Source organism: Tetrao urogallus (assembly GCF_951394365.1).
Source record: "Tetrao urogallus genome assembly, chromosome: 15".
NCBI classification, from domain to species: Eukaryota; Metazoa; Chordata; class Aves; order Galliformes; family Phasianidae; genus Tetrao; species Tetrao urogallus.
In genome coordinates this window covers 8485795-8505707 of record NC_136828.1, presented here as the reverse complement: position 1 = coordinate 8505707, position 19913 = coordinate 8485795, and the positions used below count along the sequence as shown (strand labels likewise).

The window sequence follows — 19913 nt, the reverse complement described above, 5'->3', positions numbered from 1 at the left end:
CCTCCTCGTTCCTTGTGACACTGTTAACAGCTCCGCTGGCAAATCCCCATTCTCTGGCAATATTTAAGCTGCCCGTCAGTTGGCAGAGGCTCGGTGGTGCCTAGCGCGAGGGAGCAGAATGAGACCCAGCTGAGCGCAGTAAGTCCTCCGGCTTCTACCTCGCGGTCGGGCGCTGGGCTGCGGGCGGCTGCGGGGCGGACACCCTCGGGGGCGGCGGTCACTGCAGGAGGGATACAGAGCTGGGAAAGCTTTAAAAAATCCCCTTGCAGCGGCATTGAGAGATACAGCGCCGGCGGTGCCTCGGCACCCACGTGGCCGCGTCTCCCCGGACCATTGATAAAGGCCGGCTTCAGCGGCCGCATTTCAATGCCACGGATGTTCCTTGCTCACAATCTCTGGCGAGGAAAGCGCTGCCGCCTGTGCCAGGAACCGAGGGGGACCGCGCTGTGACCTGAATGCACAAAACGGGCAAAATTTCCACTGTGGCAGAGTGAGGATTTGAAGCCAGAGCAGCTGAGCTCACTGCATTCGTCCCTGTGCTCTGTGTGGCGCCCACAGACACAGCCCGGCGTGGGACACCCCCAGCACGTCTCTGTGTTCTCTCGTTGGCAACACAGGAAACAGCTGGTGGTACTCACATTGCAGAGGGAAAACATAAAGCCAAGCCCTGCATGGCACTGAACTCAGGTAGCTCAGTGCAGACTGTGCTGCAAGTGCACAGCACCTGATGTGGGAGGTGCTTCGGGCTGGTAAGAAATGGCAGAATGAGAGCTCAAAAGAGAAAGCGGGAGGTGGCAGAGGGGTTAGCAGCTCCCTGAGGCTGGCTCACCAACGAGCATTTCTCTTCTCCAAGTCAAGTGTGCCAGCACAGCCTCAGTGCAGGCCCAGACTTCTCTCCTTAGGGAGGTGCAACACCAGCACTCCTAGAAGATGCGGAGGGACCTGGGCATGTTGTACGGCACAGGAAAGGCTCTGCAGCCCCATAGGTTGTGCTCTCAGCACTCGCCATTTAGAGTGTGGTTCTGAATGGGCTTTGGCACTGCAGTTCCAGGTTGTGGCTACCGCAGGGCACAACCCACCTGCTGCGTACGGCAGGGGATGGGACTGTGCCTGAAAGCCACCCACTGCCCAACATTCCCATAAATGCAACCCCAACCTGGGCTGGGGCTGATCTCAGCTGGGACACAGGACACTTTTCAGTGCTGCCCAGTGAAATTGTTGCATTTTCATCACCGGTGCATTTGCAACATTGCCTCGATGTGTAGGGATGGTGGATGTGCTTTTGTGTATCCATTCCCACTCTGCTTTATGTCTTCACACACCTGGGCTTTATGTACCTGGCCATGCCAGCAATACCCAGGAGCAGCTGCTTGCACTTCAGACAGCTCTTTAGGCACCAGGGAAGGTGAGAGTCAAAGCTGCATTTTCTTGTATCAACAAATGGGTGAGGCCAGAGAGCGTTGTGAAAGCCATGCACAAGGCACAGGCAGATGTTTCTGTGTTGTGCTGGGCGCTGGGCTCAGGGCTCAGGGGAAGAACCTGTTGGGCTGCTCCTCTCCCCAGCAGCAGGTGACACCGCCTTTCCCTGCCCCACCTTTTCCAGCATTTTGAGGTGGGAGCTTGTAAGTGTCACCTTACAAGTGCAGCAGTAGCCAAGGGACCAGGCATAAGGAGCAGAAGGAGGAGTGGGCACTCGGTGTCCTGGTGGTGCTGGGGGCCCAGGGGACACCTCCTCAGCTCAGCAGGGTAATGGAGAGCAGATCCCGTGGCTGGGCAGAGTAGGGCACCCTGGGGATGTTCAGGAGCAGTCAGCAGCTTCCCCTTCTGCCAGAGTGCTGCAACCACACAGCCCATGTTTTTCAGATCTATGCCCAGAGGAAGCGCCCATCCTGCACGAAGAGCCATGGAGAGCACCAGCAGTACCCCATCATTGGCGACACCCCAGTGGGATGTGTTTCCCCAGAAGACACTGGGCGCTGTAGACATCACTATCCTCGTGCTGTACTTTGTGTTTGTCCTGGCTGTTGGGCTCTGGGTAAGCATTTAACATTCAGACCGCTGTTATATTGAAGAATATGGCTGTTTGGACTTCAGCTTATTTTACTTCGGCTTGAATCAAGCCATACTTCACTGAATTCAACTACATGAGTGGAAGGGCACAGCTGACAGGTCCTTTCCCCTACTTCAGCATGGAGAAGTGCCCTCACTGCACCGCAGGAGGGCTGTTCAGCTCCAGTGTTTGTGGAGGCACTGAGAGCACTTGTGAGGAAGAAGTCGTGTACCAAGTACTACTAATAACGTTTTGTTCATTCGGGAAGGAACTGCTGGCCCATGTATCATCTGTGTTTGTCAGCGGTGAGGTCCTGCCAGCAGGTTTTGTGAATTAAAAATAGTCCCCACATACAATTACGGCAGCAGGACATCCTCCTGGCATGGCTTTTGCAATAGCAGAAGCACAGTCTGGCTGTCACAAGGCAAGATGAATGGCTGCTGCCTCCACACGCGATGCAGAACTCACCATTTCACATGAAAACCTTTGAGGTCTCTGAAGAATGGGAGTCAACATGTAATGCATGCAATGTGTAGCACTCCTCCTGATAACTGCAGGTGCCCACAGCTCTCGTCCAAAATTGCTTGCCTCACTGTGGGTTTGGAGTGAGGACAGGACAGGCTCCTGCTGGGGGAGCAGCCATGCGCTCAGTGCGGTTCTGAGCAGCAGCTGATAATGGTGATCTTTTGTTCTGCTCTTCTGCTTTCTCAGTCCATGTGGAAGACGCAGCGCAGCACGGTGAAAGGCTACTTTCTGGCTGGGGGACAGATGGCGTGGTGGCCTGTAAGTATCTTTGTTGTTATCCTGCTTGTGCTCCTAGGTTACAGTGAGACCTTTGTCAATGCAGAATTCACTTCTCCAAAAGGAAGAAAGATGTGATCCGTGTTTTTGCAAAGACTCAGTAACAATGCTGGCTTTCTCAAGACCAGTGTGTCTGGCTGGCACAGTGTCTCCTTGCCACCTCCCCTCTGTGCACCCCCAGCTTCCCAGGGACACAATGCCTGACCCCTGCCTCTCTTCCCAGGTGGGTGCATCCCTGTTTGCCAGCAATGTTGGAAGCGGGCACTTCATTGGCCTGGCAGGGTCAGGAGCTGCATCAGGAATCGCTGCAACAGCCTATGAGTGGAATGTGAGTGTGGCATTGCATGGCATGGCATGGCTCCATATGCGTGGCAACCCTTCTGCTGCCTCTACCAGCTGCTGGGGGGCCTGAAGAGTCCCCAGGTCTCCATGCCCCTGAGTGCCACATGCTCTCCCCACCTGAATGCAGCCTAGAGCAGCATTTTGACCTTCCTTTCCACTTGTTTTGCAGGGCATGTTTTCTGTTTTGGTGCTGGCATGGTTATTCCTTCCCATTTACATAGCAGCAGGAGTAAGTAAATGGGCCGTTGTGTCCATCAGTCACTTTCTGGCATTCAAACCCCCACGTGGCTCAGGAGCTCAGCCATGCTCAGTTGCAGCTGCACGGCTCCCAGCTGAAGCTCTGTGTGCTGCTGCCTTTCCAGCATGTCTGTCCCACACAGGTGACCACCATGCCAGAGTACCTACGGAAACGCTTTGGTGGAAAAAGAATCCAGATTTTCCTGGCGATTCTCTACTTGTTCATCTATATCTTCACCAAAATATCAGTGAGTAGGAAAAAATGGTAGGAAGTTGAATTCAAGCTGCTTTGGAAGAGTGCGTTACCCAGGCAGGCTGAGATCACAGAGATAGAGAATGGTTTGATTGGAAAGGACCTCTGAATGCTGTGTGGTGTCACTCCCTGCACTGAGCAGGGACACCCACAGCTCCATCAGTGCTCAGAGCCCCGTCCAGCCTGACCGTGGGTGTCTGCAGGGATGGGGCACCGCCTCTCTGCCCTTATTGCAAACAGCTTCTTCTTTAGATCCAATCTGAATCTCCCATTTGAGTTTGAAACCGTTTCTTCTTGTAGGTCTGTAGTGACAGACCCTGCTACAGTCTGTCCCCTTCTCTCTTATAGCCCTGCTTTAGGTACTGAAAAGATGATGCAATGGTTGGACCTTCCCCGGAATAACAGAAATAGAGGTGTATTTTTAAAGTACCTGAGAAAGGTGAACTGTAGCTGTTTAAAGAAGCTACACAAAAATGATTACTTTTTTCCCTGTTAGGGATTTGAATGCTTGCTACAGTAAGGGGAAAGCTAGATGTCAACATCCTGAGCAATTACCCATTGGAAGGTTAAGCTGAGTGGATGCTCTGTTGTTAGATTTGTATGCCTGGCTGGCTTGCCCAGTTTCTTCCCTTTGCATGTTCATTTCCTGCACAAACACCTACTGCTGCTATCTGCAGGATTAACAAGAATGCAGGAGCTGGTATGTGCTCAGGCAGAAAGAGCTCCGTGATTTATTGCTGCTCCCCTTTGATGCAGTGCCTGGAATGAATAACAGGAGCAAGCTTTGCGCAACCCCGCGAGCTGCTCATTAACTGTGCAGCACTGCACGAGCTGGAGAAAGTGGAGAGGTCTCTGTCTGTGATTTTCCTGTGCACACAGGGCACAGGTGGGCCAGGAGCCTGGCACACACCTGCCTGATCCCTGGGAGCACTGCATACTTGGGGTCCTGTGGATGCTCCTTAAGAACATCCTGTGATGCTAATCACTGCACGTCCGTTCCCTCGCATCACCAGCTTATAGGGGTTGGGTAATGTCATCTAGCAACTGCAATCATTTTTGTTCATAGGTTGATATGTACGCTGGGGCCCTCTTCATTCAGCAAGCTTTGCACTGGGACCTCTACATTGCTGTGGCGGGCCTGCTAGCAATCACTGCTGTCTACACCGTAGCAGGTGCGTGGCTGAGTTTCAGGTCGGAGCACAGCAGGTCCTGCTCAGCGTGTGCATGTAATGCACAGAACAGCCTCATGCTTCTGGTAGGAGCCCTAAATTTCACATTCCATCTGTTTTTGCCATGAGTACGGAAAACAAGGAGAACAGCAAATGGTAACTCACCTGTTAAAAAGTATTACCAGGAGTGAGTATGTGAACGCCCCTTACAAGGCCACGCCACATATGAATGCATGGCAGTCTCTCCTTAAGAGAAGTGATGCTCATGGCATTTGCCCAGTGCAGTTCCTCCTCTGGGCTTTTTAGAGTATGAGGGATTAACATAGCAATGAGCTGCGTAATGCAAAAAGCATTGTCAGTCCTGGGTGCCCTTTTGGGGCTTAACAGTGGCCAAATGGAACAAAGCCATGCACGGAGTGAGCACAAATCCCACACAAACAAAGGTTGCTCCTTTCCCAGCGCTCACCCCTCCTGTTGCTGCTCGCAGAGATCGCCTCCACCACTGCTGTTTTTCCTCCTCCATATTCAGCCTGGGCTTTGTTTTGGAGTTTTTCCATGCATTTCCCATAGAGGTATTTATACCGGACATCAGCTTCTTGGTGACAAAATGGTGATTCATTCTGATTTGCAACACGAGGTGCAGGGATGGCTGAGTGCGGGCAGAGCAGCACGGCGCTGCTCCCCGGGATGCTGCCGAGGGGGTCGGAGCAGATTCCAGCTCTGCTCTCTGCTCCCACAGGTGGTCTGGCTGCCGTCATCTACACGGATGCATTGCAGACCCTCATCATGCTGGTCGGTGCCATCAGCCTCATGGTCTTCAGTGAGTGCTCCTCCTTGCTGAGCTTACAGAAGCTTTAGCACTACAGACATGCTGGGTCATTACAAGTGTTTACTTGTTTGCTGTTCTGAGAACTGCTTTTTATGTGTTTTTTTTCCCTGTAGAAATATGTGTTCATGTAATCTTATCAAGTCAAATAATCTTACAGTAGTTCTTAAGTGGTAAAAATGCACGAGAACTCCATGAAAAATTAAAGAAATAGGTTCTGAGGTAGTATAAAAGATGAACAAGCATCATCTCCAGCCAACAGGTTTACAGTGTGATGCCATCCCCTGTCCAGCATTAAAACTGTAGAATAGATTACAATGCCATAATGTTGGGTTGGAAGGGACCTTAGCAATCATCTCATTCCAACCCCCTGCCATGGATCAGTTGCCAAGCCAGTAACTCCTGATTTTAAAGAATGCTTGTGGAGGATTTACAGAGACCATAGCTATCCATCTATCGAGCAAACTATAGACACTAAAAACCAAGGGCAGAGAAGACGTGATGACTGCTTCTCATGACCTATTTTAGGCTTTGTTGAAGTCGGTGGTCTGGAAGGTCTGCAGGCAAAATACTTTGATGCCATTCCCAGCACCCGCAAGGAGAACAGCAGCTGCGGTTTGCCAAGGGAAGACGCTTTCCACATTTTCCGGGACCCTGTTAACTCCGACCTTCCCTGGCCAGGGGTGCTGGTGGGGATGACCATCCCGTCCCTGTGGTACTGGTGCACTGACCAGGTGCGTCGCTGCTTCCGCCTCGGTTGGGTTTTGAGGACGTGTTCTCAGCTGTTTGACTCCGATGGCAGACCTGAGGTGTGCAGCATAGCCTAGACTGGTCACTATTTCTGACAGCAGCGCAGTAAAATGTGTTGCTTTCAATCCTCAGACTGCAAAACTGCAGAAGCACAACTAGGTTTTGTGAATTATTTCAATGTAGAAAGAGGAGAGAATGTGTCTCATTGTTAATCCCAGTCCATAAAGATGAGGCACTCTTAAACTCTTTCAGCTCTGCAGGGCTCTGATCACCTTCACCCCAGTGCTCGCTTTTCTACAGTTGCAATAGTTTAGAGAACACAATATATAAACAAACACAGCGTGCCAAAGAGCAGTGCGTGACCCAACCCCACCACCAGAGTTGGCTCTGCCCCACCCAGCAGCAGATCCAAAGTGTTTCTTCCTCTCCAGGTCATCGTTCAGAGGTCCCTTGCTGCTAAAAACCTTTCACATGCCAAGGGAGGCTCCCTGATGACCTCCTACCTGAAGATTTTGCCCCTCTTCATGATGGTGATGCCAGGCATGATCAGCCGGATCCTCTTCCCAGGTCAGTGCTGAAGGAGAGTTCTGCTCCCTCTGACAGCCGCTACAGGTTGTGTCCATTCTGTGCAGCTGAGACAGCTTTTGCAGGACATCAAGTCCCAAAGTATGACAAAACTTCCTCCCAGCTACAACTAGCAGAATGCAAATTCTCCTGCAGCAGCCTTCAGCTATACTGTTTCTTGTGACCCCTGAATATTGCTTCTCACCTGCCTTGCTTATTTCAGACCTGGTGGCTTGCGCAGAGCCAGAGATTTGTCAGAAAATCTGTGGCAACCCATCCGGCTGTTCTGATATCGCTTACCCGAAGTTGGTGATAGAGCTCCTGCCTGTAGGTGAGCAGCCTGGGCAGGAAAAGGCCAGAAAGGAAAAAAACCTGCAGCTGTAATTTGGTGGGGCTACATTGGGCTAGACGGAAGTGTGGTGAGGGACAGCATACAGCAAGTGGTTATTTGGGATTCTCAGTGAGGCTGCACTGATCTTTCTGCTTCCAGGACTCAGGGGCCTGATGATGGCCGTGATGATAGCAGCCCTCATGTCCTCCCTCACATCCATCTTCAACAGTGCCAGCACCATTTTTACCATGGACCTCTGGAAACATTTCCGGCCTCGATGCTCCGAGTGGGAGCTCATGATCATTGGCAGGTATGTCGCAAGGGAACCACGATAAGGGAGAACGGGCCGAGAGCCCCATAGTGTACAGGTTTGCTGCAGTGCTAAAGCTGAGGCCTCGTGGTTACAAGTGATCTCAGAAGGAGTTTTGTGAGATGGACAATTGGAAAAGAAACATCTGAGCTAACAATACCGACATCTTCTTGCATAGGGTCTTTGTGCTGCTACTTACGGTGGTCTCTATCCTGTGGATCCCACTGGTCCAGGCTGGCCAGGGCGGGCAGCTCTTCATTTACATCCAATCCATCAGCTCCTACCTGCAGCCCCCTGTGGCAATGGTGTTCATATTGGGCTGCTTCTGGAAGCGAGCAAATGAGAAGGTAACAGCCCCTCTAGGCACTGCTGGACAGTCATCCCTGAGGCAGGCATTCCTGGTGCTTTTCAAAAGACATTTTGTAAGCAGTGAGAGTACTGCATTGCTTGGCTGCAAGATGCCCTTCATAAAGCCTGAAGCTCGTTAGGGCCTTGCTTGCCATTCATTAGATGCACTTGTGTGATCTGCACCAGGGGGCCCACATATTTAAGGAGCATTGCACCAGGAATCCAAAGCCTGCAGCTCCTCACCTGGTGCTGAGTATGGGGTGTAAAGCCTTCCCAAACCTGGCTTCGCTTCACTGGAGGGCAGTCAATAGCACCTGTGGTTAAAGCAGCCATTGGGATGCAAACACCTCTCTTGAATGGCCCTCTGGTCTCCAATACAGGGCAGACACCACACTACTGTAACAGCAGCAGCACGCCTAGATAAAACAGCACAAGTGGGAAAATGAGGGATGGGAGGCTGCCAACCAAACAAACAGGAAGGAGAAAGCCTGGCAGCTCATAGCCCTGAGTCCTGGGCGGGCTGACATTTCCCGCTCCAGCAAATAACCCTCCCTTCCCAGGGCGCGTTCTGGGCCCTGGTGCTCGGGCTGCTGATGGGCGTCATCCGGTTGGTGCTGGACTTCATCTTCCCTGAGCCCCAGTGCGGGGAGCGGGACACGCGGCCGGGCGTGCTGCGCTACATGCACTACCTCTACTTCTCCATGGTCCTGGCGGCCGTCTCCACGCTCACCGTGCTGCTTGTCAGCCTGCTGACGGAGCCCCCCTCGGAGGAAATGGTGCGTCCACCCCTCCCATTGCTTCCCTTATTGGTGAATGGATGCCTCACGTTACATCCGTGGGAATGAGGCGGAGATAAATAATCTGGAAATGGGCGTTTCCACCCATTCTCAGTCCACGAAAACACTTGTAGCAACCTGTAACAGCAATCCCTCCTTTGCTCCAGCGCCCTGCTGCTTTCCTTTTAAGGTTTTGGTCCCGTATATCCACAGTTCCACCCTGGAAACAGGTCAACAGTTGATGTTACAAAGAGCTGTTCTTAAGTTCAAACGTGTGTGTTTAATGCATAACAAACTAGCTTTTTCCCTCTATTTTCCAAGAAATTCCAGATTCTGGGTCATCTTTATGAACTCTTACTAATTTAGTGAGGAACCATTTTTACTCGCAGAAAAGAGAAATCAAGGGCAGAGAGCACACTTCCTCTGGAACAGGTTTGTGCCAGTTTGACTACTTTTAATAGACATACTGAGGCTACAAAAAAACGTAAATAGCAGAAAGGAGGGCCAGAAGGGACCTTCAGAAATCGTACAGCCAATGCATTTCTTGCTTCGAGACAGGACTAACCTGGCATTTCTGAAAGACCCGTGGCGAACTCGCTCCCATAAGCCCCCCGAGGGAGGTGCCCAGGGAAGCGCACCACCAGCTCAACGTCCTGCCCCTCTTTGCAGAAGTTTTTCCTCTTCTCCAACTTGAATCCTTCCAGCTTCATGTTGTGCTCATCCCTTCGTGTCTGCCCTGTCACTGGTATCGAGAACACTCCTCTTTAATGAGCCTTTGACATATTTCAAGAAAATTATCCTATCTCCCATCTGTCCTTTGTTCTCTAAACAACCCCCGTCCTGTGAATCATTCCTCACTGGCCACGTTTTCCATTCTTTTGCTCCCTTCCCCGGCCCGCTCAGGCTGCATCCAGCGATACCCACGCAGTAACCAAAAGTGAAGACCTCCTTCCTTCCAAGAGCTCCCAGGCTGCAGATAAAACTAACCCAGCGCCGCTCTGCTGCCAGCAGCGGGGCACTGAGCCGTTCACCTGCTCCAGCAGAGCGGGAGGACAGACTTCAACCCCTCACAGTGTTCTCTCTGCAGGCTGCTGTACTGCTCAGGCAGTCCTTTAAGCGACCGCAAAGCAGTTTAACACCACTCTTCATGCCATCAGATAAGTCGGCTTACCTGGTTCACACGTGGGGATCCTCCAGCCAAGAAAGACCTAGCGGTCAGCACTTCTCCTGACACTGCCAAAGGAGCACGCGAAGCTGAGCGCCCAGCTCTCCAGATTGATATAAGCATTGCTTCTGAAAATAGTACAAATGATAACAAATGTAAGTGCTCCAACACCATACTCAGTAACACCCACAGTTAACAACCCTAGGCAATGTGCACCCTGAAGACGAGAACAGTTAAAACTGCTTCCTCTGGATTTCTGTATCTTCAGGGCATGCTAAAGGGTTTTACCTGACAGTTTCACCTAAGCAAAAGCTTAGTTCCTTTTCCATCTCTTGATGGCATTACATATGCTTGAAATCAAGAAGGAGCTGGATGGGATGCAGAAAGCCATGCCACTGTCCTGCATAGAGCCTAGTGCTGCCTGCACCTGCTGCAAGGAGAACTGATTGAAAGGGGAGGGTGGAGGAAGAACACAATTACTTTCATGAAATTCCATTTCTGTTTTTCAGTGATGTTTTCTGATGGACTCTAGCAGCAGGGAGAACCCAGAGCCCTGGGCGGAGCTCTTGACAGATCAGTGAAGGAGGATTTACATTTTTTAAAACTTGTGCTTGTCGGTATTAGGTACAAACATGCACAGCAACTCATTCTGCATTTTCCAGCAATGGTTACCATCACTTGTTTTTGCCAGGCTTGGGACACTGTTTATGCAACTGTGCAGCTGTGTATTCCTCTGATCTATAAAAAGCTAAGGAAAAGATCAGTAAGGTAACGAGGAAGTGAAGTGCAGATCTCTCAGTGCTGAGAAGTCTCGTTCTTGTTGCAAACTGATGCTTTGTCACACATGGCCCAATCCAGCCCAAAGCTGGAAGAATTTCCTTTCCACACATGTAATGTGGAGTAACCCTAACTGGACAAAGTATGCACGTGGCAAAGGAAGCTGGTGGGCTCCAAATACTTAGAGATGGGCTTTTAGATTGATGCTGTCACTGCTTCCTGAAATGTTGGGAAGAGCAGAGCTTGAGCTCAGATCTCCAAGGAAGAAAGAAATAGGCCATACAGCCCAAATAGATGTTATTTGAAGGGTTTCCCACACCTCAGAGTAGCTAGCGTACTTGTCTGAAGAGTGAGGATGCACTTCTGCATCAAAGCCCTTTGTGCAGGGCCACACTGACATAGATCTGGGATCTGCAGTTGGTCACGCTTACTCTGTGCTGCCCCTGTAGGTCCGACTGGCACCAAGAAGGACTCAAAGCTGGTGAGAACCCTCCTGTGGCTCTGTGGGATGGAACGCAGACAGGAGAACCCTGAGGACGTGGCGCCAGCCAAACCCGAGTGTCCCATGGCTTCCCTGGAGGAGAACCCACTGGTGAAGCACGTCCTGAACATCAACTTGATACTGAGCATATGTGCAGGGGTCTTCCTCTGGGCCTACTTCGCATAGCAGTCCGCCGCTTGATCCCAGATGACATCAACTAATGTTAATTGGTGTAAATAATAATAATTAGCAGAGGATTAATGTAACTCATAGTGCTTTCTAAGTTTTATTTAAGAAGACAGACCCTTCTCCCTAACGCATCCCTCATTTCACCTCTAGCAGCGCTCGGCGCAGCTGCAGAGCTGAGCTGGATGCACAAAGCTGAGCACAACGAGCTGAGGCGGGAGTGCGGTGTTGGTTATTCCAAGTATATAATTATGCTTTTTGGGGTTAAAGCACTACCTGGCACTTAGGACATCTGGATTCTGTTCCTATTTAACGTGTAACCATACATAAGACACGCGGCTTCCCTGAGCTGTAGCCCCTGTAACCGCCAGGGTGCACAACTGACCTCGGGGCACGGCTTACAGCCTGGATTCCCGTATCCACGCCCCGCGCTCCGCGGTTGCTGACGGTTCCCACGGGACTGCGCTGATGGCAGTGTGCTGGCAGGCGGTGGGGCTGATATTGCCGGAGCAACTCAGCCGAGGCGCAGCGATGGGACGAGCGGCGCTGAGCCCAGTGGCACACACTCCTCCAGGGTGGGCAGGGAACGGGCGGTGCAGCGCGGCTAAAGCCTTCCGCCAGGAGAAAGGATGTGCTTGGAGGCACAGCTCGTCCTCGAGAGGAGAAACGTGGCCGGGCTGTGCCGCCGACGCGTTCAGCTCGGTATCCAACCCATCCCCAGGGCCTCGTGTGGCTGCCGGAACTCGCAGCACCTGCCCGAGCCGGAGGCGTGGCCCTGGCGCGCGGCACAACGGCCGTTCCCCGGCTCCGCGAGCGCAGCGCGGCCCCCACCGGCGGCTCCCGGCGCAGGGCCCGGCCATGGAGGAGGAGACGGGAGCGGCCGTGCGACGCGGCTGTCCGGAGCCGCTGGAGTTGGAGCGGAGGAACCTCCTGTCCGTGCGGCGGCGGCGGCTGCGCCGAACCCTGCAGGTGGGCGGGCGGCGGGCCGGGCGGCGGCGACGGCGGCGGCTTTTGTGGTGAGCTGTGTGCGCTGTGCTCTGCCCGCAGTGCCGCGTCCCGCTGCAGCGGCTGTTGGTCGTGGCCCGACTCCGCGAGGAGGTGACGGAGGAGGAGGTGGCAGGTGGGTGGCTCTGCCTGTGAGGAGCATTAAGGGAGTTGGGTTTTGTTTGTTTTGTTTTGTTTGTTTTCCCAGAGCGTTTGTATGAGCTGGTGCCAATATCGGGGAGAGGCTGTGCTCCATGCTTGGGGCCTGCAGGCAGTGCATCCACAGCAACAACGGTGTAGCTGCACCTCTGGAGTAAAGGAGTGGCACAGGGTGCCCAGAGAGGTGGCGGTGCCCCAACCCTGCGCACAGCCGTGGTCAGGCTGGACGGGGCTCTGAGCACTGATGGAGCTGTGGGTCCCTGCACAGTGCAGGGAGTGGCACCACGCGGCATTCAGAGCTCCCTTCCAACTCATGATTTTGTGATTCAATGAATGCCAACAGGAATTGGACTCCAGGTACACCTAGTAGTGAGGTTTGGGTGCAGATTTAGGGGCTGACACAAATTGTAGTGCTGCATGCTTCAAGAAGCGATCCGCATGTTCCCGTTAAAGTGATACTTTAATGCTTCTGAATAAAAAAAGCGTAATTTGTAAATCTGAGCAGGCAGGACAGAGAACTGACCTGCTGGAACTCCCACTGTGGGCGTTGTAACAAACTACTTCTTTTGAAACAAGGTTATCACAGAGAATTGCTTGAAGACGCGTCAGAGTACCACACAAGAGAACGAGTTTCGGGGCTGCTGCTTCTCAGTTCCGGACATGTTCTTCATGTAGTGGAAGTAAGTTAAAGGAATTCCCAGAGGGATCCAATGGCCTCAATTCAGCTTTGTACAAACGAGGCTGTTCAGAGGCAGCTGACTGCAAACATGTGACCGCCTCTGACTCTCACTGGTTTAAAGTGAGAACTAAGAGCTGAGGGGTGTGGGGTCGGCAGCTTTCCTCTGGAATTTGCTGCCCCCTGTACTGAAGCGAACTGTTCCAGAGCAGGGAGGGATGTGACAGCATGAAGTGCTGTCAGGCACGATGGGAACATGCTTTGTCCTCAGAGCGTGGGTCTCAAAGGCAAGGACTATTTACAGGATGGATACTGAAGAATTACTTTTTATTCAGATAGTATTTTATGATATGCAATTTCATAAAAACTCTACCCTTTCCTCTGCAGTCTTGCAGTAGCACAATACATTTTCTCATCCGAGCTCTTGCTTCTCTCCAAAATCAGGGTCCTAGGTGAGTGGTTTCCATTACCTTTGCTGAAAAATAAATTGTAACAGAAGTGGTAGGCAGCTCCTTTCAGGTTAATCAGAACGTTAGGTACAATTACACTGACTTTTCATTCTCCTTCTGAGTGCCGTAGGCCCAGTAGCATCCCGTACCTCCATTTGCTCACTAAATCCCACCTGCTTTTCTGCTCATTTCTTACCCTCCCATCCACCAGTCTGCTCAGACCCTTGCACAGCTGTTAGAGCACAACTGGAAAAAAGCTTCTGTTGGATGATCCGCTTCGCCCAAGGGCCAGGGTGGGAGGTGTGCAACATGTGCAGCACGTTGTGCTCAGGAAACACTGAGTGCAGGTCACGCGTTGCTTGGGTTATGAAACATGAATGTGATGATACAAACTGCTTGCTGTTCTCAAGGGCAGAATTCACTCCCTTTCCACTCAGTGCTCTTCTCCAGGAAATCAAAGCCCTGGTGGTGGCACACAACATCCCGAGCAGGCTGTTCGCGAGGTGGGATGTGGCAGTGGTGACATCTCCTGCGACACATCCAGAAGACTCAACGCAATCACAGTCTATAGAAGAGGTGGTCGCAGAGTGTCTTACGCTCCTGGTCAACGTGGCAGACTATGTGCTAAAATCTGCTGAGGTAAAGTTCAGTTTTCCCCCCCCAGCCCTGCACTCCCCCACACCATTCAGCAGCCGCAGAGTCCATCAGCACGCTCAGAGGATTCTGGAGGCAGCATGGAAGCATCACAGAAAGTCATTGCTTTATTCTGCGCTGCTTCTCAGACCTGTGTCTGCCTGTTTTGTGTGGTTGTTTGAGCGAGATCGTTTGAGATCATTCACAGCACTGCCACAGGCTTGTGTCCCATGAGTGCCTCTCCTGGGCTTTGTCCCTGAGCGCTCCCAAAGGACACAGAAATGGGGAGCAGCTCCAGTCCTGCTGCTTAGGTAACCTGTAGCCCTGTGCCCTTGCTGCACCTGCATCAAAATGCTCTTTGTTCCACAGGGTGACAGCAAGGCCAGCAGTGACAGTCTGCACACTCTTGCCCCTGAGCTGCTCATCCCAGCAGAGACTATTGGCTACTTGTGTAAAGCTGAAGAATGTTCAAGCCCTGTAGATTTTCTGAGAATGTATTTGAGTCCTTTTCAGCCTGCCCTGGATTCAGGTACATTGCACACAGTTTTGGGGACAAACATCAAATTTAATCAGACAGCTAGAATCTTGACTTGTAGCACTGAACAGAGTTTGGAAAACTTGTTCCAGTGGCAGAGCAAGGACCTAGAGCAGGGAGCATCCTTCCTGCCACAGGACACCCGAGCAGAAGGAACTGGGCAGCTGTGGGGGTTTCAGGCTGCAGCAGCAGAGAGCGACCGAAATATTGGAGCATGTCAGCAAGTGCAGTGCATCCTCTACGGAATGCAGTTTGATTTTGCAGTGAGGCTTTAGGTCTAGTTTAGTAACCCGAATGAAATGTATTATGGAACATGATGGAATTTATAGGTTAACTAAATTAGTCCAGTGAGTTATGTGATTATTGCTGTTACTTGCTCTCCTTTCATTCACAGAAGCTGTATGGCCCGTTCCCTTGCACTTATCTGCCTGATGCAGTGTGTTCCCAGCGCTTCTTCTTGCACTCTCCTGCTTCACACAAATTCAAACACAAAGATGCATGGTTTCCATTGCAGTCCATGAGGCAGGAGGAGCTGAGCAGCAGCAGCCCCGCAGCTGCAGAGCCCAGGGATAACTGCACTGCTGTGGGTATGGAACTGCCATCTCATGGGCTGTAGAAGTGGCCACATTAGTGATGCACTTGAATAAATATACCTTAAGTTGACAAAAGACGATCTTTAAGTTTATTATGGAGATGCCTGGAACCCTGGGGGGATGGTAGGGCTGAGCAGCACCAGGCCTGGACCCTGGCATGACTGTGCACTGAGGACTGCGCCCAGCAGAGTCCCTGCGTATCCTCAGGCTGGGCTGAGGGTGCTGCTGCTCCCTGGAACAGTGGGCAGCAGCTGCTGGGGTCCAACTGCCATCCTCAGCCTGGCGCTGCCCAGGGAGCACCCAGAGCAAACACGAGAAATGAGGCATCCACCAGCAGCCAGAGCTCCTGCTGCCAGCTCCACATGCACACAGCAGCTGGGCACAGGAGCTGCATCCGGGGGTGCTGTGGCCCCACCATTCCCCAGGGTCCACATTTCCAGCTCTGACCCCGCAGTTCCAATCCGGATGCTGTTCACTCCAAGTAGGAGCTCTGGCTTCCCACAGCTCTGCTGGCAGCTGCATTTCTACCTCTGTCCACATCCCACGTTCACCCCCAGATCCAACATTTCAGCTCACGACCTTTGGCTCATGTCAAGATCTGTATTTCCAGGGCACACCTTGCGTTTCGGTTTCAGATCTGCCCCATCTTACAGATGCTGCAGTCTGTGGAAGAGGAGCTCTACCTTCTGACAGCTCCAGCTGCTGGATGTGCCATCTGCTTGCATGTTTACTTTGGCTCGGTTCTGGAAAGGTGCAACTCACGGTGTGCGTGTCACCTCCAGCAGTTGGATACTCGAGCAAACAGCACCCTGGCTTTGCACTGCACTGTCTGAAAGTGAAGCTTTCACACCTTCTGCCCAATATTTCCTCCAAGAATCTTCGCAACTTGTCGTCTCAGTTTCAGATCCAGCTCTGCTCCATCAGATCCAGGCAGGAAATGCTCCAGCAGATGGATGTGCCTTCATGCCTGCACTGTGGGCTTCAGCAGCAGCTCTGCACTGTCAGCCCTTGCCCCATGTTTCCCCCTCAAGCTTTATTTCCACCTCATATCCCATTATTTCAGCTCCTATCCTAATTCCCCTGTGAAATTTTGTAAGAAACTCACACCAGTGATTTCAGCTCTGTGGATTCTGCTCACGTCTTTATTCTCAGCTCCTGGTCTCATTCAGCTCCAGCACTGCACAGCTCTGCCTCACTCACACAGCTTCACCCCTGTGCCCTGGGTTCCAGCAGCAGCTCTGCATTACCAGCTCATACACACTGAGTTCAGCCCTTGCCCCGTGTCCCCTCACAGATCCTGATTTGCAATCCATGTCTTGCCCTATTTCCCCCAGTGAAGTCTTGTAATAAATGGACACCAGTGATTTCAGCTCTTGCCCCTTTTCCCAAAAGATTTTTATTGTCAGCTCCTTGTGTGTTTCAGCTCCAGCTCTGCTCCATCAGCCCCAGCACACTGTGGGTTTGCTCCAGCATTGCACAGCTCTGCTCACACACCTCCATGCCCTGAGCTGTCAGCTCCAGCAGCAGCTCTGCACTGTCAGCTCATACCCACGGATTTCAAACCTCGATCTGTGATTCCCCCCCTCAAATCTTGATTTCCATCTCACACCCCACAATAACGACTCTCACTCGATTTCAGCGAGCTCAACGCTCTGTAACAAACTCACACCAGTGATTTCAGCTCTTGCTCTGTTTCCCACAACATCTTTATTCTCAGCTCCTGGTCTCATTCAGCTCCAGCACTGCACAGCTCTGTCTCACACACAGCTTCACCCCGTGCTGTGGGTTCCAGCAGCAGCTCTGCACTGTCAGTGCTGCTCTGTTTCCCACCCCAATCGTTATTCTCAACGTGTGCCATCATTTCAGGGCTTCCCCTCTGTTCCTCCCATGAAGCTTGATTTCCAGCTCCTGCCCCATGATTTCACCTCGCACAATATTTCCCCAGAAACATTAAAGGAAGCTCACACCAGTGATTTCAGCTCTTGCCCTGTTTCCCACAACATCTTTATTCTCAGCTCCTTGTCAGCTTCAGCTCCAGCACTGCACTCCAGTGAGCTGCCCCAGCACTGCACAGCTCTGCCTCATATTCACACAGCATTGCACCCGTGCTGTGGGTGCCAGCAGCAGCTCTGCACTGTCAGCTCGTGCCCCACGTTTCCCCCTCAAGCTTTATTTCCACCTCACATCCCATTATTTCAGCTCTACTCTCATTACCCCTGGGAAGTTTGATAAGAAACTCACACCAGTGATTTCAGCTCCTGCACTTTCTGCTCACATCTTTATTCTCAGCTCCTTGTTTCAGCTCCAGCTCTGCCCCTTCAGCTCGCAGCACTGCACGCTGCACACAAGGTGTTGTGGCTGCACGCAGCTCTGCCTGCTGGACGTATCTCTGTCCCATGCCATGGGTTCCAGCAGCAGCTCTGTGTTACCAGCTCATACGCAGTGATTTCCACTTTGCCCTGTGGCCCCCAAGGATCCCATAGCCCGACTCATGTCTTGCCCTATTTCCCCCAAACGTTAATCAAATCTCACACAGTGATTTCAGCTCTTGCTCTGTTTCCCACAACATCTTTATTCTCAGCTCCTTCCATACTTCAGCTCAGCACTGCACACTGGGGTTGTGCTCCAGCATCGTACAGCTCTGCTCTGTCAGCTCACACTGACTGATTTCAGTTCTTGCCCTGTGATGCCCCCAAATCTTTATTCCCAGGGCACTCCCCATGATTGTAGCTCATGTCCTGTTCCCCCAAAATATTTATAATAAACTCACACCAGTGATTTCAGCTCTGTGGATTCTGCTCACGTCTTTATTCTCAGCTCCTGGTCTCATTCAGCTCCAGCACTGCACAGCTCTGCCTCACTCACACAGCTTCACCCCTGTGCCCTGGGTTCCAGCAGCAGCTCTGCATTACCAGCTCATACACACTGAGTTCAGCCCTTGCCCCGTGTCCCCTCACAGATCCTGATTTGCAATCCATGTCTTGCCTGATTTCCCCCAGAGAAGTCTTGTAATAAATGGACACCAGTGATTTCAGCTCTTGCCCCCTTTCCCAAAAGATTTTTATTGTCAGCTCCTTGTGTGTTTCAGCTCCAGCTCTGCTCCATCAGCCCCAGCACACTGTGGGTTTGCTCCAGCATTGCACAGCTCTGCTCACACACCTCCATGCCCTGAGCTGTCAGCTCCAGCAGCAGCTCTGCACTGTCAGCTCATACCCATGGATTTCAAACCTCGATCTGTGATTCCCCCCCTCAAATCTTGATTTCCATCTCACACCCCACAATAACGACTCTCACTCGATTTCAGCGAGCTCAACGCTCTGTAACAATCTCACACCAGTGATTTCAGCTCTTGCTCTGTTTCCCACAACATCTTTATTCTCAGCTCCTTGTCAGCTTCAGCTCAGCACTGCACTCCAGTGAGATGCCCTGGCTTTGTGCAGCTCAGCCTCTCCAACACACCTGCACACCGTGCTGTGGGTTCCAGCAGCAGCTCTGCACTGTTACCACATGCTCTGTTTCCCGCCTCAATTTTTATTTTGAACTTTCATTGTTCTTTCATTGCCTCCCATTTTTGTCCCCATGAGGCTTTATTTCCACCTTATGCCTCACGATTTCAGCTCTTGCAATATTTGCCCACAAAACCTTATAGGAAGCTCACACCAGTGATTTCAGCTCTTGCCCTGTTTCCCACAGCATCTTTATTCTCAGCTCCTGTGTTTCAGCTCCAGCAGTGCTGCACAGCTGCCCTGTCTTCCCGCAGCAGCCCACCAGCAGTCCTTTCCCGCTGTGACTCCATCTCTACACAGTGTCCACAGGCACTGCACACCGCACGCGGCCCCCACCTAAATCGCTGCGATGGCCAACAGCCAATCCTTTCATCACTTCGCCGACCCCCAGTCGCAGCTTCCCAGCCAGGCTCACCGCACTCCGCTCTGCTCCCGGCTCCGTTCCCTGTTCTGCCGCCGCCGCCGCCGCCTTCTCACCTTCGCCGATACTCCCTCACGCTGCGGCACGCGCTCGTATTTCACACCTCCTGTTCCCGCCTCTCGCTGGCTCAGAGCCAATCACTGCCTAGATGGTTCCAGGGGGAACCAATCCCCGCCGCAGCCCAGTCAGGGCTTGGCCCGCCCCCCATTCCCGCCTTGCTCCGTTTCGCCCAATCCGACTCGTAGACACTCCCGCCCCGCCCAAACCAATCCTCGCCCTGCCCCGCTCGACCCGCCCACTCGGCCAGCGATGGCTGCTCCGGAGTTCCCCGACGGATGTCATCGAGGCTGAGAGATGGCATAGGACTCGACTTTCCAGTAGCAGCAGCGGAACGGCTGCGTTTGGTGCACGGAAAACGACCTAGCCACCTAGCACGGAGGCTGCCAGAGCGCTGACGGCCCCTATAGCAAGTTGGGCCGGGCAAAACGCAGGGAAGAGGCCGCTCTGTTATTACTGGGCCAGGATTGGGCAGGGCGGCACGTAGTAGGCGTTTCCCGCCTGAGGAGAGCGAGGACGGGATTGGATAGGGCG

General features: G+C 52.4%; 2 protein-coding genes across 2 annotated transcripts; both read left to right on the top strand.

Moving 5' to 3' along the window:
* Positions 1-1867: 1867 nt before the first annotated feature.
* Positions 1868-11366, top strand: SLC5A11 (solute carrier family 5 member 11; the record flags this gene model as incomplete). The annotated part of the gene is made up of 15 exons (XM_079542841.1): positions 1868-2035; positions 2762-2833; positions 3075-3179; positions 3363-3422; positions 3574-3678; positions 4750-4855; positions 5592-5672; positions 6207-6412; positions 6860-6995; positions 7216-7323; positions 7483-7633; positions 7812-7980; positions 8542-8757; positions 9915-10077; positions 11149-11366. The coding sequence occupies 15 exons, from the start codon at positions 1868-1870 to the stop codon at positions 11364-11366; spliced, it is 2064 nt and encodes a 687-aa protein (XP_079398967.1).
* Positions 11367-12224: 858 nt separating this feature from the next.
* Positions 12225-19185, top strand: TEX47 (testis expressed 47; the record flags this gene model as incomplete). The annotated part of the gene is made up of 7 exons (XM_079543103.1): positions 12225-12335; positions 12414-12486; positions 13086-13189; positions 13573-13637; positions 14072-14273; positions 14637-14796; positions 19118-19185. 7 exons carry the CDS (start codon positions 12225-12227, stop codon positions 19183-19185), a joined length of 783 nt encoding a protein of 260 aa, XP_079399229.1.
* Positions 19186-19913: the final 728 nt, after the last annotated feature.